The sequence below is a fragment of the Chrysoperla carnea genome, chromosome 1 (genome assembly GCF_905475395.1).
Source record: "Chrysoperla carnea chromosome 1, inChrCarn1.1, whole genome shotgun sequence".
NCBI classification, from domain to species: domain Eukaryota; kingdom Metazoa; phylum Arthropoda; class Insecta; order Neuroptera; family Chrysopidae; genus Chrysoperla; species Chrysoperla carnea.
Genome location: NC_058337.1, coordinates 121,059,932 through 121,079,889, shown reverse-complemented (window position 1 = coordinate 121,079,889; position 19,958 = coordinate 121,059,932). Strand labels below are relative to the sequence as shown.

The window sequence follows — 19,958 nt, the reverse complement described above, 5'->3', positions numbered from 1 at the left end:
AAATTGTTGAACAAATTACTTGCAGACAAGTTAAAATAATAGCCTGAAAGATAAAAACATGAATTGTTTGCCATAAGAAGACGTTGTTAACTGGTCTTTACTATTCATGAAAAAAATCGTGTTATACTGGCAACTTGTGATACATATATGTAATAGCAACTACATAAGTTTCCTAAATAAGTAGTCTCGCAGCAGTTTAGTTTTTTTTAGATTGTAAATTTTTTTGATATATTTTTAAAGTTACAAATTTCTTTTTGTATAATTATATTTATTTATTTCATATAAATGGGGCGGAAAAAGTATTTTTTTTTATTAGTCTAAATTTTATATATCATATTGTAGTAGTTTCTAAATATGATTATAATTATTACTTATTATTCTTCTGAAGATGGTGGATTTTCTTGTTGTTGTGCATTTTGAGCTCGAATTTCGGCATCTATAAGCAAAAATTATTTCAATTATACTCGATATTTTACGTTAAAAAGTTATTTATACAAAGTGATCCAAGCTATAACAGCAGGATTTGATCAAATTATACATGACGTTGAAATATTGAAAATTTCTCAATATTCATTCCATCCGTTTCGAGAAAAATATCTCTAGCGCAACTCACTTTATTGCAAATATAATAACATTATGAAAATGCCTCATTCTAAGGGCATTATGTGCCAAATTCCAGGGCCTCGTGTTGGCTAACGCCGGTGCTGTTGACACTTCGATCATCGAAGTTCGATGTCAGCCATAACTATGATATACTTACGAAGTAAGAGGAGTGTATGCTAGTGAATGCTTCACTTCGCCTAACTTTTGTGAGTATTCTCGGTGACGATATTCCGTGACAGTGTGGTAAAGGTTAATATATTTATACGATAGGCACCACATAGACCGAAAGAAAAAATTCGAATAGTACAGTAACCGATTAATCGGTGCCTTTCTCTTACTGTTTGATGCGGATAGGATTCTTGGATAATTTTTTTAATTTTTGTTATTTTCTGCAAGACTCAGAAAAAAGTTTAGTGCGACAGTTAAGATTTGCGAAATTTCTGTGGTACTCAACCCATGTAAGTATTCCATATTTACTTTTTCTGGAATAGAATCCCTTATCCTATAAATATTATAAAATTACCTTTTGCAGCTTGTTCTTTCCATATTCGTTTATTTTCAAGCAAACAATGTACCCATGGTCTTTGTATTTTTGTTTTCTTACTCTTTGACGGTGATGATGTCTGTTGACTACCCGGTTTCTCTTCGATTGTTTGTTGATGATGTACAATAGTTGCTGATCCGGATGCTGACGTTGTGGTCGTATTTGCCGATGCAAATGGTCCTAATATTACTTCTAACATATCACTACATACAGATAAACTGGGTTCCACAATAAATTCAATAAAACCAATCTGTGATTCTGCTACCAATGTATTGTTACGATCACATAATGGACTAAATGGTAAACCTAATTCTTGTTCCTTATCACCTTGTCGGAAGAATTCTTCTAATAATAGCATGGTCCAACGATGATGTAAGTCATATTCCTTGCAAGATGAACAAAAAATGTAAATTTAAATTCATAGAATTTTTTTTTAATAGCTAGGGACAAGAAATTATTAAAACTAAGGGCTGTCTCAATAATGAGCACAATTTAAATTTTACAAACAGTTACAGCCTGAAATTTGACAGCTGACACCTATGATTGTTCTGATTAGTACAAATGGAACGCTAAGCAAAATAATAAAGCGTTAAAATTGAGAAGACCCATTACAAAAAACGGGGAAAGTGCCTCTTTATAAGCTTCAACAATTCAAAAAGTTTGAAGAAACTGAGTCGATTATTAAATAGAAGAATTGTTGCCAATTTAAAACTTTCCGAATCCCCTCTAAGAGAAGTTCTGGCTATGGAAATTTTTAAGGTAAAAACCGTTCTTGGGCAAAAGAAAGCTCTCAGGCCCTATAATAGATTACCTGTTAGAGCAAAAGGACTTTGCATGAGTAGAAACAAAAGTAGATTCCAAATTTTTACGATCAAACAAATATTTTCCAAGAAAATGATTCAAAATAATCTTAGAAAAGGTTTGTATGGGATTTTGGACGATATCTCAGAAATTATGCCTAAATTATTATTCAACCATCTAATGAACTCGAGTTTTTTATTTTATGGGTAAAAATTTTCTTTCTGGCTGCTATCGAAATTGTAAAAAAAAATTGTTTCACAATTTTTAGAAATGTTCTTTAGTGGTACAATACCCCTTTACGATTCGTTATATAAAGTAACTTATTAGACCAAAATAACAAAGATCGAGTTCCTTGGACGATTAGTCGAGTATTTTGTATGATATTACACAACCAAACATTATTTTTCGTTTTAACAGGCTTATTTTGAAACCAGTTTCTTTAAAGATTTCTCAATATAATATACATTCATTAGGCTATCAGCATCGTTTTGGCTTTTGGAAGAATCAGAATAAAAAGAAACTAAATCAGATACGTACCTTTGCAGGATGTGATATATCACAACAATGTAATACTAATGATACAGCTTTTGATTTATCTACAGTTGGTTCAGCTAATGATATTAAATTCTTCATATTCTTTAATTGTTGAAAATGAAAGCTCATATCTGTTGCTAATACCATATCAATTACTAATGTACGAAATTCACGAAATTCATCACGTGACAAATTTTGTAATATATTGCATTCATCGTCTTTCATTACCCTAAAAATTTTAAATGATAAAAAATTATGAATTTCATATTCTAGAAGAATTCTCGTGTATTTTTACAAGTAGTTGAAATTTGTGGTATTTGTTAAAGCTTTTATTAACCCGACTACACTTCGGATCGGTAAGATTTCTAGATACCGATAATGGATTGTCCCTGAATGTTTTGAAAAGCTTTCTCATAGTTAGATCAGTATTGAATTTGACAAGCTGATCTCGATCATAAAGGTTTCAGACAAGGCCTACAACTAGCCCTCACATTAGGTATATAACTACACATCATAAAAGGCGTGAGGCTGGATTGTGCGTAGTTATGGCTGGATTCAGTTTAGTGGTCTCATCGTAGATAATACCTAAAGGACACTAATGAAATGTATTTAAGTCCATAAGAAGGAAATTAGAAGAACTTTCAAGACTTCCTCTATATAGAAGTGTGTTGTATGTTTTCCATTGCTGTGATAGAGGCCTATATCTAGACGAGTTACTTTCTAGAAAGGAAAAAAGGACTTACAGAGATCTGTTAGTTAGGGATCCAATTGCTACTACACATTTGCGGGAGTTTAATTTTTAGCTTAGACTATATCTTCTTTTCATTCAGCTTCAATAAAAAGTTTCTCAGTATCACATTAAGTATTTAAGATAAATGCAGACTTCATACTTCTACAAATATTCGAACAGTGCAATCCTTATATCGCTTAGGCTTGAGACCTTCTACCTGCTCTAAATAGACTTAGAACCAAGACACATGTATTATGAGCTTCAGAGACAATTGAAGTTGACATTACCATAAAGCTTTTCTAACTGACCCGCTCTATAATAGGTACTTTATAAGGTATCACTGCTAGTGTTAATTAAATTCATTAACAAAATCAAAAGTCAAAGGTAAATATTATAATTTTCGTTAGTAATTCGGTTTAGGTTCGGTTAGGTTAGAGTGGCGGTCCTGAGTTCGAACTCATTAAGTACTGGGTTTGAGGATAAGTAAATCCCCGGTCACTACTCCATGAGCCATTTGGAGTTGTTTAAGAGCAGTACAGAGCTTTGACGTCTAGGGAATTCAGGTTGGAGTGGTCGTCAAAGATAGACTGACTCAAGTGAGTCCTCCTCATAGCAAGAACTGGGCAGTGGTAGAGAAGATGAGACATTGTTTCTTTCTCCTCCCCACTGCAAGAGTTCCTGCAATAATACCGGTTACAGCATGCCTGCCGTTTAGCCAGTGTCTTATAATAGCCGCGGGGATTTTGCTTATAGAGATTTTATTTGATTAAACCAACCAGTTTAATAAAATAATGATTGACAACATACCTAAACGCTGCACTGATATGATGATTTTCTAAAACAGCACGATCATTATATAATAAAGCTGTTTCTGTTCCAGACATAACATGAAAATTATTTGTGGTTCCTGTATGCTCATAATCATGGATAATTGCTGCAACTAATGTTGCAAATATTTCTAAATCAGTTAACCAATTCTACAAAACAAAAAGTTTAATATAAAATTATATATTATTAAATTATTTATTATTAATCGAAAACTAATGTAATGGGCGAACGAAGAGGGAGAGATCCAAAACTATGAAATTTTGAATTAATTTAAAACCTATACTTCAAAATATACCTTATTAGTTATTACTCAATAAAGGGTTTTAAAAATAAATGACTTACCATAAGACCCGTTTGACATAACATATAATGTACAGTTTGTGCAACATCGGCGGCATGTAAATTATTGTGATATGGATTCTTATATTTACAATAGCCATCTTCGATACGACTTAGAAATGTTTCTAATATTGATGGTGGTACTTTAAATTTATGTATCATACCATAACGATTTAATAGATCATAGCCCAAATACTTTAACGGTTGTGATGTCGCTGCTTCACTTAATCCAAATACATCAAATGACCAATCATCTAATGTCTAAAAAATATTTATAAACTTTAATTTTTTTAAATTCTTTTACCAAATTCATTATAATTTCTTATTTAAAGTTGTAATTAGGAGTACGATATTAAAAATAATAATTTTAAATTGAACGTTTCGGAGTGCAAATACTGAAAATATGAACACAGAAGGATGTAAAATTTCACCAATTCGAACTTGTTGCTTAGGTGCCTGTAAATATTGTCTACTATTTAGAGAATTATATTTTTTCTCTTTCTTAGATATCGCGTTTTCTCTAATTCCGATAGAAATATCTTAAGATGTTATATCAACGACTCAAGAAAGTTTTATATCAAATAGCAGCTTAGAAACACGAAGTGAATTTTATTGAAATTAGTCATTTGAAGTTCAATATAATTGAATAATCCTGATTAAGAAATTGGGTTACCCTTGAGTTGTTGTGATTTATAATCTGAACTAATTAAATAAAGAGAAAATTTTGTCAATTTGAATGTTTGTAATGGATAAACTGAAATACTACGAAATCGATTTTAAAAAATCTTTCCGTTATGGAAAGCCACACATTATCAGCCAATTAAAACCCATGAAATTGGGACCAAAAAGAGAGTTTAAATGAGAGCCAGGAAAGTAAAGTGAATGCTGTAATGTGGTAGCCTTTGTTTTTACAATTGCAATTATTCAGTGAAGCGGGTGGATAACTGCTAGTATAGGTAGTACAAGATAAAATTAGCATAGGATTTGAAGTACCCATAGTGGTTGATAGTAATTTCAAGTATGGAGTTTATTTCCACTTATCAACAAACCAAATAAAATTAACTTATAAACAATCTTATTTCTACATCATAAGTCTATTTTTATAATCCCCATTATTATCATATAATAGAAATTGGAGGCCAAATAATACCCAAGTTCCTAATTCTAAGAAATTTTTACAATGGAAATTTATTAAAATTTGTATGCAAGCACCTTCAACACTTTAACAACTTCTGGTGGGAATTGCATCATAGCCGAACTCGAAACACGCCGATATATTCGATCAACAAATATACCAGCACGTATTGCATGCGCAACACTCCGAAATTTTGGTTTTTCATCAGCTTTACGTCGAGTTGTCGCCAATTGTCGAGTGAATGTTGACGCTAACCATTCTCGTACTTCAGGGGGCACAGCATCTGGTTGAACTTCGGATAATTCGTCATCTTCATCGGCTAATCGTCTAATTTTTTGTATTGGAAAAAAAAAATTAAATTAATTCATGAAATTTGTCAGATTAACATGTAAACAAAATAATTTCTACTATGGCTGTAATTGTTTTTTCCGGGAAATTTTAATGAAGTGAATCAGTTGGTGGGCACATTAATTGCGAATTTGTTATTAAAAAATGATCATTTAACTTTTACTATTACTTTATGATTAAAAATAGCAATTATATAAATAAATCAGTTGGTATCCAAAAAAGTTCCCCCATTTATAAAATATGTACATAACGATTATTTCAAAGAGTTTCCAAGAACTGCCGAAGATGAAGTATTTTTTGAATTGATAAAATTTTCGGATTTTTTAACTTCCCAGAATAGGAAGTTATTGTAATGGGCCCGATTTTCGAAATGGGCAAGACCTTAATACCCATTTTGAGAAGAAGTATATGTATATGTGTCTACGAAAGTATGTACGTACGTTCGTTGTCGTTTTTTTCCTGATCGATGTCTCGCGAACAAATAATGGTATCAACTTCGTTGAAATGCCAATCGAAGCGTATTAACGGCAATGACTCAGAATATTTTGTAACATTCGGTCTAGTGATTTCGAGTTCGTCGTGTTTTATTTTTATTTATCTCTCTTTATTATACTAGGAAGTATTTCGTGTGGGCCGCAAAGGTCGACCTACTCCGCCGGAGGTTGTTTATTTCATTAATGAATGTTCTGCACTTCAATGTACTTATTTTTTCCTTATTTTACCAAGTTTTGTGCGAAATACTTTGAAATACATTTCACCGGTGATTTAGTTACGAGTGGCAAGACCGAATGTCAAATTAAACAATGAAAATGTTATTTTTTGGGTTTCAAGAAAAATTCTTAAACAAAACTTTATTTTACAACCAAAATTTTGTCTTTCTTTGAAAACTACCAGAGTTTCTGGAGTTGGCATTACACCCATGGTTGTCACGATGTTTTTATACAAAACATTATTCTCTTCAATAAAAGATTAAATCAAATTTTCTCTTGCCTGCTTTATAAAATTAGTCTAGCGTGAAATGTAAAATATGCTAGCAATGCTGGTATTTATTTTATAGCATAGTATTAGTCAGCAACTTTTATATATAGGGTGAAGTATTTCAATTTTATGATTCTCAAATGTAGCTACCTCGAATAAATTTTCAAATAGACTGAAATTTTTTGTGGCAATTTCCCACTGACCCAAAATTTTGGTGATAGGTAATTATACACTCATGATAATTAACACACTACATATAAAAAACAGGTGAAAATGAAAAAAAGAAAATTAAAAATGATATTTTTAGGTGAAGAACTTTAATGATGTATTTGAGACCTTGCCCAGACGGGCGTCCGTAGACGTCTACGCTGTACTGCGGGCTGCGTACTATTATTACTTCGCAGCTCGCACGATGTCGTTCGGGAGGGCGCTTGATGTGATGTTTCTTCATTATTTTGTCCTCTTGATGGTGTCTCCCTAGGGTATGCATTAGTTTTTGAATTACAAAAAATATAATTTTTATAATTTGAAAAATATAATATATATTTTCTTCTTGAAAAACTTTAATATACGCTAAAAATTATTTATTAATTTAAAGATTTGTAAATGATTTGTTAATAAAATTTTGTTGATAATTCGATCCAGAAAATACTTACTTTGTTTCATCAATAAAAACGGCTTCAAGCACTCGAGCTGCATAATGCAAATTGCGTTGCAATAAATCTGCAGAGATTTCTCCACATTGCAATTGTCGCAATAAGCATCGCAACCTGTCAAAAAATATATATAATATTAAATTTAATATTTAGAAAAATAGACAATTAAATAGGAACTCTTCCACAAAACTGTTTTTGGAAATGGAAATTAACACCATAACTATTAGCCGACTGTAATCCAAAGGAGATAGTTTTGGAGTCAATCATCATTAAAGTTTAATTCAAACTAGAAACAGTCTCATTTTACCGTTTTTCTTCGAAGAGGAATAAAAAGTATTGCGTTCATTTAAATCAATAGAGATCAGTCATGTATAATAAATAATACTTAGAAGGGTAAAAGCTTTTGGTTTCGCTTCATCAACATGCTATGAATATAGCTACTAAGATATAAAGCCGTAACCTTGGAAACACAAATTTTTTTTCAGTTGAAAAACCGATACTTATGTAATAATAATTAAAGCTGTGCAATTAACTATTAACTAAGTGATTCTAATCTTTGGCAACTTCTCATTACTGCTAATAGATTGCGTTTTTTTACACACGATATTCAGTTAATTCCAAAGTTTAATTTTTTTTTGTGAAAGAGTCCATATTGTTACACTAAAGTCGTATATACCTGAGTGCAGCCTTATCACATGCATCAGGTGTATCAACCGCTGGTAAATTATCAGTGGATAAGTCCACCGTATCTAATATACTATCATCGTCTGTACATGACGCTGGCTGCATGGAAGTTGTAACCGAAGTATTCGACACAGCAGCCATTGCCCCCGACGTGGACGATGATAACGAATCGATGGCGCCCGCGACCCCCGATCCTGTTGGTGATTGTGGTGATGTACGATTTGATTTTTTCCCACTGCTGCGTCTCACAATTGTCAATGATCCTTGTTCTGTAACAATTTAGAGAAAAAACAAATATAATTAATTTTACACAGGATGGTAGGGAAAATGCGAACACAATTATGACATATAAAAATGCGGGAAAAAGGTGTACATTAATACACACATATAATATATATATATAGAATTGGTTTTGTATATCAAGAGAATTACGTACTGGCTAACTGACCATTTCGATTATTTCCTTGTGTTGCTGCTTGTCTCGAACAAATAACACTGTCGTCTTTTGTTATTCGTCGATCTGGCGGACTCGCAACTGCAACAATTTAGAAAAATATATTCCTATAGATATCAAAAAAATCGTGTAACAACATGATGAGAGTGAAAATGAACAACAAACATATGAACAAGGACAGATAAGTAAAATAGTAAATGACAATTTTTCTTAGCATTTTTATTGGAATAAATAAATAAAACTGACATTCTTGTATTTTATGTTTGCATTTTTGAAAAAGTTCCTTCTTTCAAAATTTCAAATACCCCAAAAAGTAGTAGTAATTAGATTTTTGAATAATTTTGATAAGTGCTTTTGTCAAGGCAAGGCTAAAACATTTTTATTTAGGAAAATACACGAAATTATTTCGTTTTCTTTCACGGTACGCTGAAATGCAAATATGTTTGTTACATTAGAAATTTTAGTGGAAATATTTTGTTATAATTTTGGCAAAGTCGAATTCCTTAGGTTGTTAATAAAAAATTGAGCAAGGGTGTTATTTAGAGAATACGGAGAGGCGCCCTTCTTAAGCTCGTGATGCTTTTAATAATTTGCTGAATCTTTTTTTTTTTTTTTTTTTTTTTTTTTTTTTATATATATATATTAACTTTAATTTCATGAGTACCTTCAGAACGGCGGTAAGATCGATGGGGAATTATTTGTTGCGGAAAAATTCATCATGTGTAAAAAGCAACAAAAAAAAAAGTTCTTGTTCATTTCCCTTAGCCTTGATCGGTATTTACAGGGTCTTTGATTAAAAAAATTTACTACCAGGTATTTATGCATAATTTTTTTTGAAAAATTATTGTAAAAAATTGAAACATTGGTAATAGTTTTATTATATAATTAATGGTCATAATTTATTCAAAACAAAACAAAATATTAGCAAATATTTATAATAATGATAAGTTAATGGTTATAAAGTTTAAACGATTTAAATTGTGCGCATATGATTTACTTTTTTTATTGGTTACTTATTTGTACATTCACATGAAATATTTTTTTAAATGAGCACAGTACTGACTTTGAAACATAAGATCTATCTTCCATTCCGACTTGTTGTAGAGCCACTCTGTAGTGAATGTCGAATAAGCCGACGGACACATCTAGATAGAATTTTCGGTAGCTCCAATTTTTAAAGATAACACACAATAGCTTGACGAACCTCTTTTTTGCCTTTGATCAATGGCTTCTGAAGAGAACATAGAGACAAAATATTTATGGTTACAAGTATCATTCCCGCAATCTCATTCTTCGCCCGCTAATTTATTCTAATTCGTGGCACCGTGGAGGAGGCTTCATGGGTTTTACGGCCGTTTCAACTTTTACAAAAGTGGTAAAAGCAACTGTATAAAGTTTAAAATTCAACAGCATGAATATGTGTATAGAAATATAGAATATTTCTACAATTAACAATATTAGTTTTTATAACTCTTGATACAAGAATAGCAATTGTAATAGAGCTAGCGTGTGAACAGGCTGAAGTATCACATTTTCCTATAAAAAAGTACGATTTCAAACAAATTCGTTAAACAGAACAAAATGTATAACTTAATGAAATACGTAATACTATTAGTGACAATAATTATTGTCTCTAACAATAATCTTGCAAACGGAAAAACATTTAAAAATGAATGTGAACTTGCTAAAGAATTACTGAAACATGGATTTCCGAAAAATCAATTAAACGATTGTAAGTTTTAAGATTTTTTTAATAATATTTATATTTGAATTGACCAGTGTAAGATAAGTTCAGAAAGGTAAATAGGCGCGGAAATCAAAACCGTTGTTAAAATTTGTTTCGAATTCAATGAAAAATTACAAAATCTACGTGACTGTAAATTATTGGAATAGGCTAGAATAAAGGGAATATCGATGTTTTTTAACTTCCCGCTAAGAAAATAGGGAAGTTATTGTTTTCACCCCGTTTTGCCAAAATCGAGTTTTCATCAGATCTCGACGTTTTAAGGTGTCAGGAAGCTTCCCTGACTACTTCCGCGAGGGTGTCTGTATGGCTGTATGTATGTATGAGTGTGTGTGTGTGTGTGTGTATGTAAACCTCTCATAACTTTTGAACGGCTTGTCCGATTTGATCGCGGTAGGTGACATTCGAAAGGGCTTGACCAAACTTAGATTTAGAGGTCTATTTGGACCGATTCGAACCGATAGATTTCGAGAAATCACAAAAAAACTGCAAAAAAAAATTTTTTTAAGTGGTTTTTTTTTTAATAACTTTCAAACGGCTGTATCGATCAATTCCAAAAACTAATCAGCTCTCAACATCCACAAAAAACCACGTCGATCACCACCAGTCCGGTCAAAATCGGTTGATTCGTTCGTGAGTTATCGTTGACGAAAGAAAATCCAAAAAAGCGTTTTTTCGGAATCACCTCAAAATTTTTTGTTCTATCAATTGAAACTTAAAGATTCTTCATGAAGCTTCAAAAACTGCGTCGAATGTCACCAACCGCGTGAAAATCGGTTTATTCATTCTAAAGTTATCGCGATTTGAAAATTTAAAAAATAGTGTTTTATCAAACGTCTATGAAATTTTTGAGCTAGAAGCTCAAAAGCATCGAACATCTTCATTTTTGAGCTCAGAGAACTACCGATCGATTTCAAAAAATAATCAGCTCTCAACGTGTAAAAACTACATCGATCGCCACCAAGTCGGTCGTAATCGGTTTGTTTGTTCGTATTATATCGTTGTCGAAAAAAAGCGATAAAAATGATTTTTATAAAAATGATTTTTTTATCAATAATGCCATAAAAAATGCGAGTGGATATAACATCAAAATAGATAAAATTTTTTACACGTTATGAGTCAATACTTAGCGGGAAGTTACAGGGATGACCTGCAGGGTCAACCGTTTTCCAAATTTTTTTTTCGTATTTCTTAACAAAATATGAAAATACCGCAAAAAAGATGAAAAAAAGTGTATAAATATTTTAAACTACTAATTAGACAAATATTAGACAGAGAAATCCGACATAGTATCCGACGTCATATATAATGTTTGGCATAAAAACTCCATGTTAAATTCTGTTTTGATAGAAAGAGATAACAACTTTGATGGCTTTTATTTTGGTTTTTTTTTATAGTCATTCGAAAAAAAATTGTTCTCTAGTGTTTTTTATATGATCGAGCCTTTGTTAAAGCAAAAAAATCATCGACACTCCCTACTGATATGCTTGGAGTCCAAATCCATCTAGCTAATAGTGATGTAGTAGTGTTATGTCTCAAAATAAAAAAGATAATAAATTTTGGAGCTTTTAACACATTCCCTCACAGTACACATTCCCTCTTTGTTTTATACATAAGAACATCCATAAAAACTTACTTCATATATATTATATGGGTAATGAGCTGTGATAGCCTACAATCGGTATATAGCAGCTAATGGTTCAAGGGGACACTAAAATTAGCTTTAGCTAATTAATTACTTTTAAGTTTCGAATGTTGTAAATTATTGATGTATCCAAGTCTAGCCGTAGGCAATTTTTAGGCAGTTCTCTCCAATTTGATTTGTTTATTTCAGGGACATGTTTGGTGCTTAGTGAAAGCAGTGGCGATACAAAAAAAACGCATAAAAATAATAATGGCAGTACCGATTATGGACTATTTCAAATTAATGATCGTTATTGGTGTGCACATGGAAAAAATGGTAAAGATTGTAATGTCAATTGCAATGGTAAGAATTTTTTTAAATAAGAATGGCTCAAATATCCTCCTAATCTTTCCAAAATTAAAATAATTCTTGGAATACACAAGCCAATATGGCTAAATATTATGCCAACTTAAATGAGTACTGAAATGAAACCTGGACATATTTCGTGAATTGAATGTTGTCAATCAATTTTTGAAACATACCTATATGTTTTTCAGATTTGTTAAAAGATGATATAACTTTAGCTGCAAAATGTGCCAAAAAAGTATATGATCGCCATGGGTTTGAAGCATGGTATGGTTGGAAAAATAAATGTAAAAATGGTAAAGCAAAATCCGTTCAACATTGCTTCAACTAAATCATATTTTAAATGGCTTGTAAATTGTAAGCACCAAATTCTAAAATAAATATTGATTATTTCTGCAAAAATGGATTAATTAATTTATTTTTGACCCTCTCCAAGACAATTTTTGGTTTTTATTAATTTTTTTGCTTTGCAAGTGTGACTACCGTATTTGCAGGTCAATGTATATCTGAATAAGTTATAGATCCAGGGAAAACTTTAATTTTTGGCATTATTTAATTTGGAACAACGAAGAAAACTATTAAAAACATCTAATAAGGAAATTTATCGTTAACTGATTTGTAACAAGCGCATTTCCTGTCAAAATTCTGTGTAAAAAATAGACAATACAATTGTTAATTCTTAATAATTTTCATTTAATTATTAATAACTTTAACTGATTTTCATGATAAGATTAATTAATTTTTGAAGTACCTTTCAATTTAGTATAAAAGTTATGAAAAAATTAGACAACTTATCAGTTTAAAATACTAATTGATTGAAAAAAAAAACATGAAATCTGTTTTCGTAATTTGTTTACTTGCTTTAATAAGCGTTTATCAAATAAACGCTCGAGTTTTGTCAAGATGTGATCTTGCACGTGAATTTAAACAAAAAGGTGAATTCACCGATGAAGATTTACCAAACTGTAAGTACTTATGCAATACATATTACATAACTGTTAAAATATTTGTGTAGAAAAATATAATTATGCCAAGAGAAACACGGAGTTGTTTATACAATTTTGCTCAAATATTGGTAGGACACTTATTTCTGGTCTAATGAATTTCTGGTTTATTAAATTAAATTGCAGAAAAATATTTCATGGTTTATTCCTCATTTCAAAGTTTATCAGGCTGGCTATTGAAAGAAACTAGACCTACGCACGGTCTAAAAATATACCGTACCGATTTAAGATATAATTTTGTTCGGTATGTAATTTGTGTATCATATCTGTAATGAAATTGCCTATACACAATTAATAGAAAGTAAATTTCTGTTGAAGTTTTGTATCACTTGTATATGATATTCTAGCCTTTTTTAATCCCCGAACTTAAAAAAGGGGTGTTATAAGTTTGACCGCTATGTGTGTGTGTCTGTGTGTTTATCTGTTTGTAGCATCGTAGCGCCTAAACGGATGAACCGATTTTAATTTTTTTGGTGTCATTTGAAAGGTAATTTAAGGGAGAGTGTTCTTAAATATTATTATATGTTCAAGTGCGAGTTTAGGTTTCCGTACCCGAAAAAAATACAAAATTGGCGATGATTTTCAAAATCGTTCAGTTTGGAAAAGGCATGACATATAATTTTAGCATATAAATAATTTCTATGGAAATGAATGGTCAAAGAAACCTGGCTCAATTCATTTCGAAAAGTGAAATGGTAAAATAATTAGGTAATTCGAAACAATAATTCAAAAGAACAAAGTCAACTGGCTTTATTGGAAAGTTAATTTTATGTCAGGACCCAAAAATATTGTCTTATATAAAACAAGTTGGATTGGAATTTTTTGCGCATTAAAAAAAAGTTCACAATGCTAATTTGATTTTGATTTTTCAGGGGTATGCATTGCTGAACATGAAAGTCATGGAAATACATCAGCAATTCGTGGTCCCGGTTGGGATGGTAGCTTCGATTATGGTTTATTCTTGCTAAGTGATAACTATTGGTGTAATAAAGGTACACCAGGTAAACAATGTAATGTTGCTTGTGAAAGTTTATTATTGGATAATGTTCAAGCATCAGTCGATTGTGCTAAAGTTGTTTACTACTATCATGGATTTACCGCTTGGCAAAGTTGGTATGCATTCTGTAATGGTAAATTACCGGATTTAAGTGAATGTTTTACTAATTCTAGTAGTGTTTTGTAATTTATTATTTTCTAAGTAATAAAAAAAGTTTAAATTATTGGTACATAGTTAGTTTTTCTTCGGACAACCTAATCAAATCTCCTAACCCTAACTCCACGACCAGATCATTAAGTTAAAATAAGGAGTTAATTGGGATCATTAAGTTAAAACGGGAGCAAGATCTCCACCTATATGCAAGTGTTATTCTTTTTTAGTATATTTAGTACAGTAAAAGATGTTACAAAAATCGGCTAATAACAGAAAATGAAAGAAACCGCTCGCATTTTGCTAAAACCTCACGGAATGTGTTTCTTAGGTGTCGTATATCATTAGTAACGCATGAATTAGAAGCAAAAATGTTTATATTTGTTAATTAAAAATAAATTGTTTAATCAATGGAACGTATAATTTTAAAATTGACTTACAAAATTAATAAATAGGCAACTTGTATGACGTAAATGTTAAGCGTTTGTCAAATAATCAAAAACTATTATACATGTAAAACGTATACGCAATTCAAGTTGCCTATTTATTTCGGATTTCACTCGAACAATCTAATACGTGACCTTGAATTTGACCTCAACCTTGAATATGAAGGTTACCTCAAGCTCTAGTCGACTCTATATTCAACGTGTCACAAACAGCCGTAGAATTTGCTATGTTGTACCTATAACTGTTGCGTCTCCCGATTGTTCAACTCCCCCTTTTTACTTGTAAGTTGATATTTGACATTTTTAATTTTCTAATTTCCATAGATAGAAACATTCGTTTTGAGTATCACAGAATCCATTTCGATTAGTTTATAACCGTAAGATGTAGTGAGTGACATGATTTCCAAAAATAATAAATAAACAGAGAAAGTGGAGTTCGAATAATTTTTAATATTTACTGTGAAATATTACTTCGGTCTACATATAATTGGATTATTATTTTTAATTGATCTTTGATCTGAGATAATAAATAGATTTACGATAATTTTAATTACTTATAGTTCATTCAAAATTTGCTTAAAAATGTGCTAATTTAGATACAAATATTTTTCTATGTGTTGATAAGTCAAAAGTTTGTATATACCATAAACTTTGTAGAAGTATGCAAGGTTTCTGGTTTTTCTAAAACTGTTGCCTAATTCTAATCACAAAATATCTTTATTGAATTCTAAATTTTGAAGCGAACTCTGTAAAATCATGAAATTACTTTTTTTTGTAACAATAAAAAAAAAAGTTTGACCTAATCAAGACTCAACTCTGAAAGACCAAGATTCGATTCTGTAAAACCACGACTAAGATCAAAACTAATAATGCAATACCAAGATTCAATTGTCAAGATAAGGACCAAAATCAAGATAGGTAACTATAGTTTTTGTCTTGATCTTGGTTTTGCTCATCGCTATTTTGAACGGACATTAGATAAATTTAAGTCTCGATGAAATATGAAGTTATCATACTTTAATCATCCTAAATACTTCGATAATAAAGTCGATCAAAATGAAATCTTTATTTGAGTCAAAACAAAGTGAAATTGTTTACTTGTACAGTTCTTAAAAAAAGTCCGCCATAAAATGAAGTATACATGTTTTTTGTTGGTTTTATTATTAGGCCTAAATGCATGTTTAGGAAAAATATTTACACGATGTGACTTTGCTCGGGAATTGTTTAATCGTGGTATTGAATTAAAAGAAATTCCAAATTGTAAGTAACAAAAAAAGTTTTAATTTTAATGTTTCAAAATTTAACTATTGTTTATTATTAGGGGTTTGTATTGCCGAATCGGAGAGTAATTTTAATACATTGGCAACACGTGGCCCTGGTGGTATTGATCATAGTATGGATCATGGACCATTTTTAATAAGTGATCGCTATTGGTGTAATAATAATTTGGATCAGCCTGGTAAAATATGTGGAGTCACATGTGCAGGTAACGCATTCAAAAAAATACAATTTACGCTCTAAGTAAATAACGAAATATTTACCCAAATATGACTTGAGGATAATTAGATATAAGGAATGCTTATCAAATTTTTCGAGAGAAAGTAAACTTTTGCCTGCTTTGGTCATAACGAAGAAATGTTTTCGTTGGCAGAGTTTTTGGAAATAAGCAATGTTTTTAAAAAAATTTGGTACAAATGACGGAGCCGAAGAATTACAATTCATTTTTTGGAATTGTGTTCATAAAAATATCTACGTATTCTGTCAGAAGTACATATTGAGATTCAAAAAATGTCCATTAGGCCGTTTTCTTTATCTAATATTTATAATTTTGTAAATATACAAAATTTTATTTACAGAACTACGATCAGATGATATTACAGCATCCGTAAATTGTGCAAAAAAAGTATACCAGCGACATGGATATACGGCTTGGGAAAGTTGGATTGTATACTGTCAAAATCGATTACCAAATTTAGAAAAGTGTTTTGAGAATCTGCGATCAAATAATGAAATCAATTTTCCATACTCAATCAAAAAATTATAATTATTAATAGTTTTGATAAAATAAATTATACAAAGCGTTTTTGTTTTTATTTGCTATTTATTTAAAAATCATTCCAAATAATATTAAAAATATCGATCCAGAGCCTAAGTGGCCAAGCGATCTAAGGCGTTAGCTAGTCTTTGACCGTTTGTCTACCAAGACAAACGTTGCGGGTTCGAATACAGGCAGCGGCAGTGTGAACAATTATAATTAATGGGGGCGGTAGCATTGATGAAAATGTCGTTGCTTGGATAAGAACGAGGTAACCGACTCCACCCACATCAAAATGTAATTGTATATATGTATGTAAGTTAAATAAATTAGGATTAACAAATAATGATGTGGATGGCCTTTGTTATAAGCGAATATGTCAGAGAAACGGAGGTTAAACCCCATTCTTATTATTATTGTTATATCGATCTGATAAAAAGTGACTCAGAATGAAGTTTATTGTGTTTATAGTTTTATTTATTTAATTTATAGTTTTTTTTATTTATATTTTTAACATTTTATCACAAAAACTAAAAGATAGCTATCTAGTGAAGAGAATGAATACCTTCCAACGATTGCGATTCACAGCTACCTATTATCTTAGTTTATTTTAAGTTTATTATAAGCTGCAAAAATTGTTGTCATAATTCTGTCATGCTTTCTTTTCCACTTTTCTATTATTTTCTTCGCTTATATGAATTTATCACCGTTACTTTATTTTTTAAGTGTCAGTTGACTTATTATGTGGTCCAGGTTAAGGTCAAATCCAAGTTCAAGAAGGTCAAATCCAATTTTCAGTCATTATTATCTAAAATTCAAAGGGTCTCAAACTTTTTGAACACCCGGTATATCCTCCGTTCTTTGGGAAAAGATCAGTCTAATATTCCATACTATGATTTATTTATATGCATGGGGGTAAGAAAAGATTAAATTTTTTAGTACAGCAAGTGCGTTTATGAGATAACAGTTGTAAATAATTTTCTAAAATATGCAGTCTAAAGTTTTGTTGTTAATATTAATCGTAAGTTTGAATTTAAGTTTGGGAAAGGAATATACACGATGTGAATTTGTTAGAGAATTATATGGCCATGGTATGACACTCAAAGAACTGGCAAATTGTAAGGTTAAAATAAAAAAACAAAATTAATTGTATTAAAAGTGTTTACGAAAAAAACTTTATTTGATAAACTTTTAGGGGCTTGTATTGCAGAACTAGAGTCTGGTTTCAATACAAATGTAACGCGAGGTCCAGGAGACGATGGTAGTATGGATCATGGTCCATTTAAGATCAGTGATCGATGGTGGTGTGTTGAAGGCTCGAAACCGAGTGCAAATTATTGCAGAACAAAATGCCAAGGTATCGTATGAATTATTGTAAAGTACAGATATCGTTTTACATAAATTCATTAATTTTTACTGTTAAACAAATTATATTTCAGAATATAATAATGGAAGTTTTATTAAAGGAATAAATTTTATATAACGTATCTGCGCCTAAGATTGTCTGGGCGGGCCTTTTTGGGCTCACTTTTTTCCATTCTCGGTCAAAATAAAAACTTCGTTTTAATAAAAAAAACAAAGGATACAAACAACACTTGATGACGATCATGTCAAAATTTCGATTCTCTCTTTTTCTTGGAAAAAAAAACAAATGGATATTATTGCTATAAGAAGGCTATGTAAAAATTGTCGTATTACGGCAATCTCATTCTAGACGTATCGTGTGAAAAATTCCATGAACGGTCCTGGTTATAGCTTGGACTCAGCTTATTAAAGAAACGTTTTTTAATCATTTGTTAACATATTGGAGTGTTCTTGATAAGATTTTTTTTTTTTTTAGAGTTGCGATCAGATAGTATTTCAGCTTCAATAAATTGCGCAAGAAGAATTTATTACCAACAAGGCTATGGAGCATGGCATAACACTTGGCTAAAATATTGTGACAACCAGTTACCAGATTACGAAGATTGTTTTCCAATCATAAGAGGAAGACGTATGAACTAAACAAAATGTCCATACAGCATACTTTTTAAATTTTTAAGAAAAAAAAAAAGACCAAGCATTTATAATTTGGAAAAATATAAGATAAGGAGTAATTAGATTTTCATTGTTTTTTTTAATTATGCGCGTAATTGTAGTTCTGAAATTTTTTTAATAAATAATGAACAGGGTTTTTTTAATCCTGAGGAATGCTTCAATGAAAAATGATAATTTCAAAGCATATCTTATACGAGTATCGAATTTAATGTTAGTTTACCGGTTCATTGAAAACCTCCCTCTAATTCATAACTGGTAAAGATTAGATGAACACTTTAAATTAGAAAGTTCTTGATCTTTAAAACGCAAACATTGTTTTGTAATCTGAATAGATTATACAGTAATTAATAGCAAAAATACCGTATGAGACTCTGTAGAAAATACATGTACGACAAATTGGGACTAAATTTAACATACCTTGATATATATTTCATATATATATATACTATACAGAATATAAAAAATTGCAAATACCGCAATAATAACCTGTTTATGAATAGTACAGCGGCCGAGAGTGATTCGTTCCTTATTCGTGGTACTTTTCTCGTTCCAAACTTTTACTTAATATTTTGACTCGCTTCTTCCGAATTCGGAATGCTATTCTTTCAAAACAGTCAGCATCAATAGTTTATAACAATTTTAATAAACAAATGCAATTTTTTCATAAACATCTTAATTACGAACCAGACATGTTTCGAATTTTTCAAAAATCTCCATTAGATCAAAAGTAATTACAAAATAAAGATAATGGCACGTCACTTGCCCACGAAGTATCAATTTATCTAGCTTAAACTGTTTATATTTGCATCGTGAATGAGTTTTATTTGATACGTTTTCATAGAAACGATACTCTACTTTAGATGGATGTACATATATAAGGAATTGTATAAATGGTTTGCATCGAAAATTTAATGCTATTTT

The 19,958-nt window shown here is 30.8% G+C and overlaps 4 protein-coding genes across 11 annotated transcripts in view; 3 read left to right on the top strand and 1 right to left on the bottom strand.

Moving 5' to 3' along the window:
• Window positions 1–292: 292 nt before the first annotated feature.
• LOC123306212 (calcium/calmodulin-dependent 3',5'-cyclic nucleotide phosphodiesterase 1-like) overlaps window positions 293–19,958 on the bottom strand; it is a 312,151-nt gene continuing 292,485 nt past the window's right edge. For 3 of the 8 annotated variants that reach the window (XM_044888137.1, XM_044888134.1, XM_044888130.1), the window contains exons 2-11: window positions 8,617–8,715; window positions 8,173–8,449; window positions 7,497–7,610; window positions 7,177–7,317; window positions 5,592–5,841; window positions 4,383–4,640; window positions 4,020–4,189; window positions 2,486–2,711; window positions 1,127–1,532; window positions 293–436 (exon numbers count right to left, since the gene is read on the bottom strand). In XM_044888137.1, coding sequence (XP_044744072.1) covers window positions 375–436; window positions 1,127–1,532; window positions 2,486–2,711; window positions 4,020–4,189; window positions 4,383–4,640; window positions 5,592–5,841; window positions 7,177–7,317; window positions 7,497–7,610; window positions 8,173–8,321 — 1,776 coding nt within the window. In that variant the 5' untranslated portion in view covers window positions 8,322–8,449; window positions 8,617–8,715 and the 3' untranslated portion in view covers window positions 293–374. The remainder of the gene's footprint in view (window positions 437–1,126; window positions 1,533–2,485; window positions 2,712–4,019; window positions 4,190–4,382; window positions 4,641–5,591; window positions 5,842–7,176; window positions 7,318–7,496; window positions 7,611–8,172; window positions 8,450–8,616; window positions 8,716–19,958) is intronic. The other 5 variants (XM_044888135.1, XM_044888131.1, XM_044888136.1 and 2 more) reach the window with 3 other exon arrangements.
• LOC123290378 (lysozyme-like) lies at window positions 10,218–12,759 on the top strand. Its single transcript, XM_044870525.1, has 3 exons — window positions 10,218–10,366; window positions 12,213–12,365; window positions 12,560–12,759. Exons 1-3 carry the CDS (start codon window positions 10,228–10,230, stop codon window positions 12,697–12,699), a joined length of 432 nt encoding a protein of 143 aa, XP_044726460.1. The 5' UTR covers window positions 10,218–10,227; the 3' UTR covers window positions 12,700–12,759.
• Window positions 13,172–14,592, top strand: LOC123290374 (lysozyme-like). Its single transcript, XM_044870520.1, has 2 exons — window positions 13,172–13,333; window positions 14,245–14,592. The coding sequence occupies exons 1-2, from the start codon at window positions 13,198–13,200 to the stop codon at window positions 14,553–14,555; spliced, it is 447 nt and encodes a 148-aa protein (XP_044726455.1). The 5' UTR covers window positions 13,172–13,197; the 3' UTR covers window positions 14,556–14,592.
• On the top strand, window positions 17,925–19,087 carry LOC123290372 (lysozyme 1-like). Its single transcript, XM_044870518.1, has 3 exons — window positions 17,925–18,118; window positions 18,196–18,357; window positions 18,841–19,087. The coding sequence occupies exons 1-3, from the start codon at window positions 17,989–17,991 to the stop codon at window positions 19,002–19,004; spliced, it is 456 nt and encodes a 151-aa protein (XP_044726453.1). The 5' UTR covers window positions 17,925–17,988; the 3' UTR covers window positions 19,005–19,087.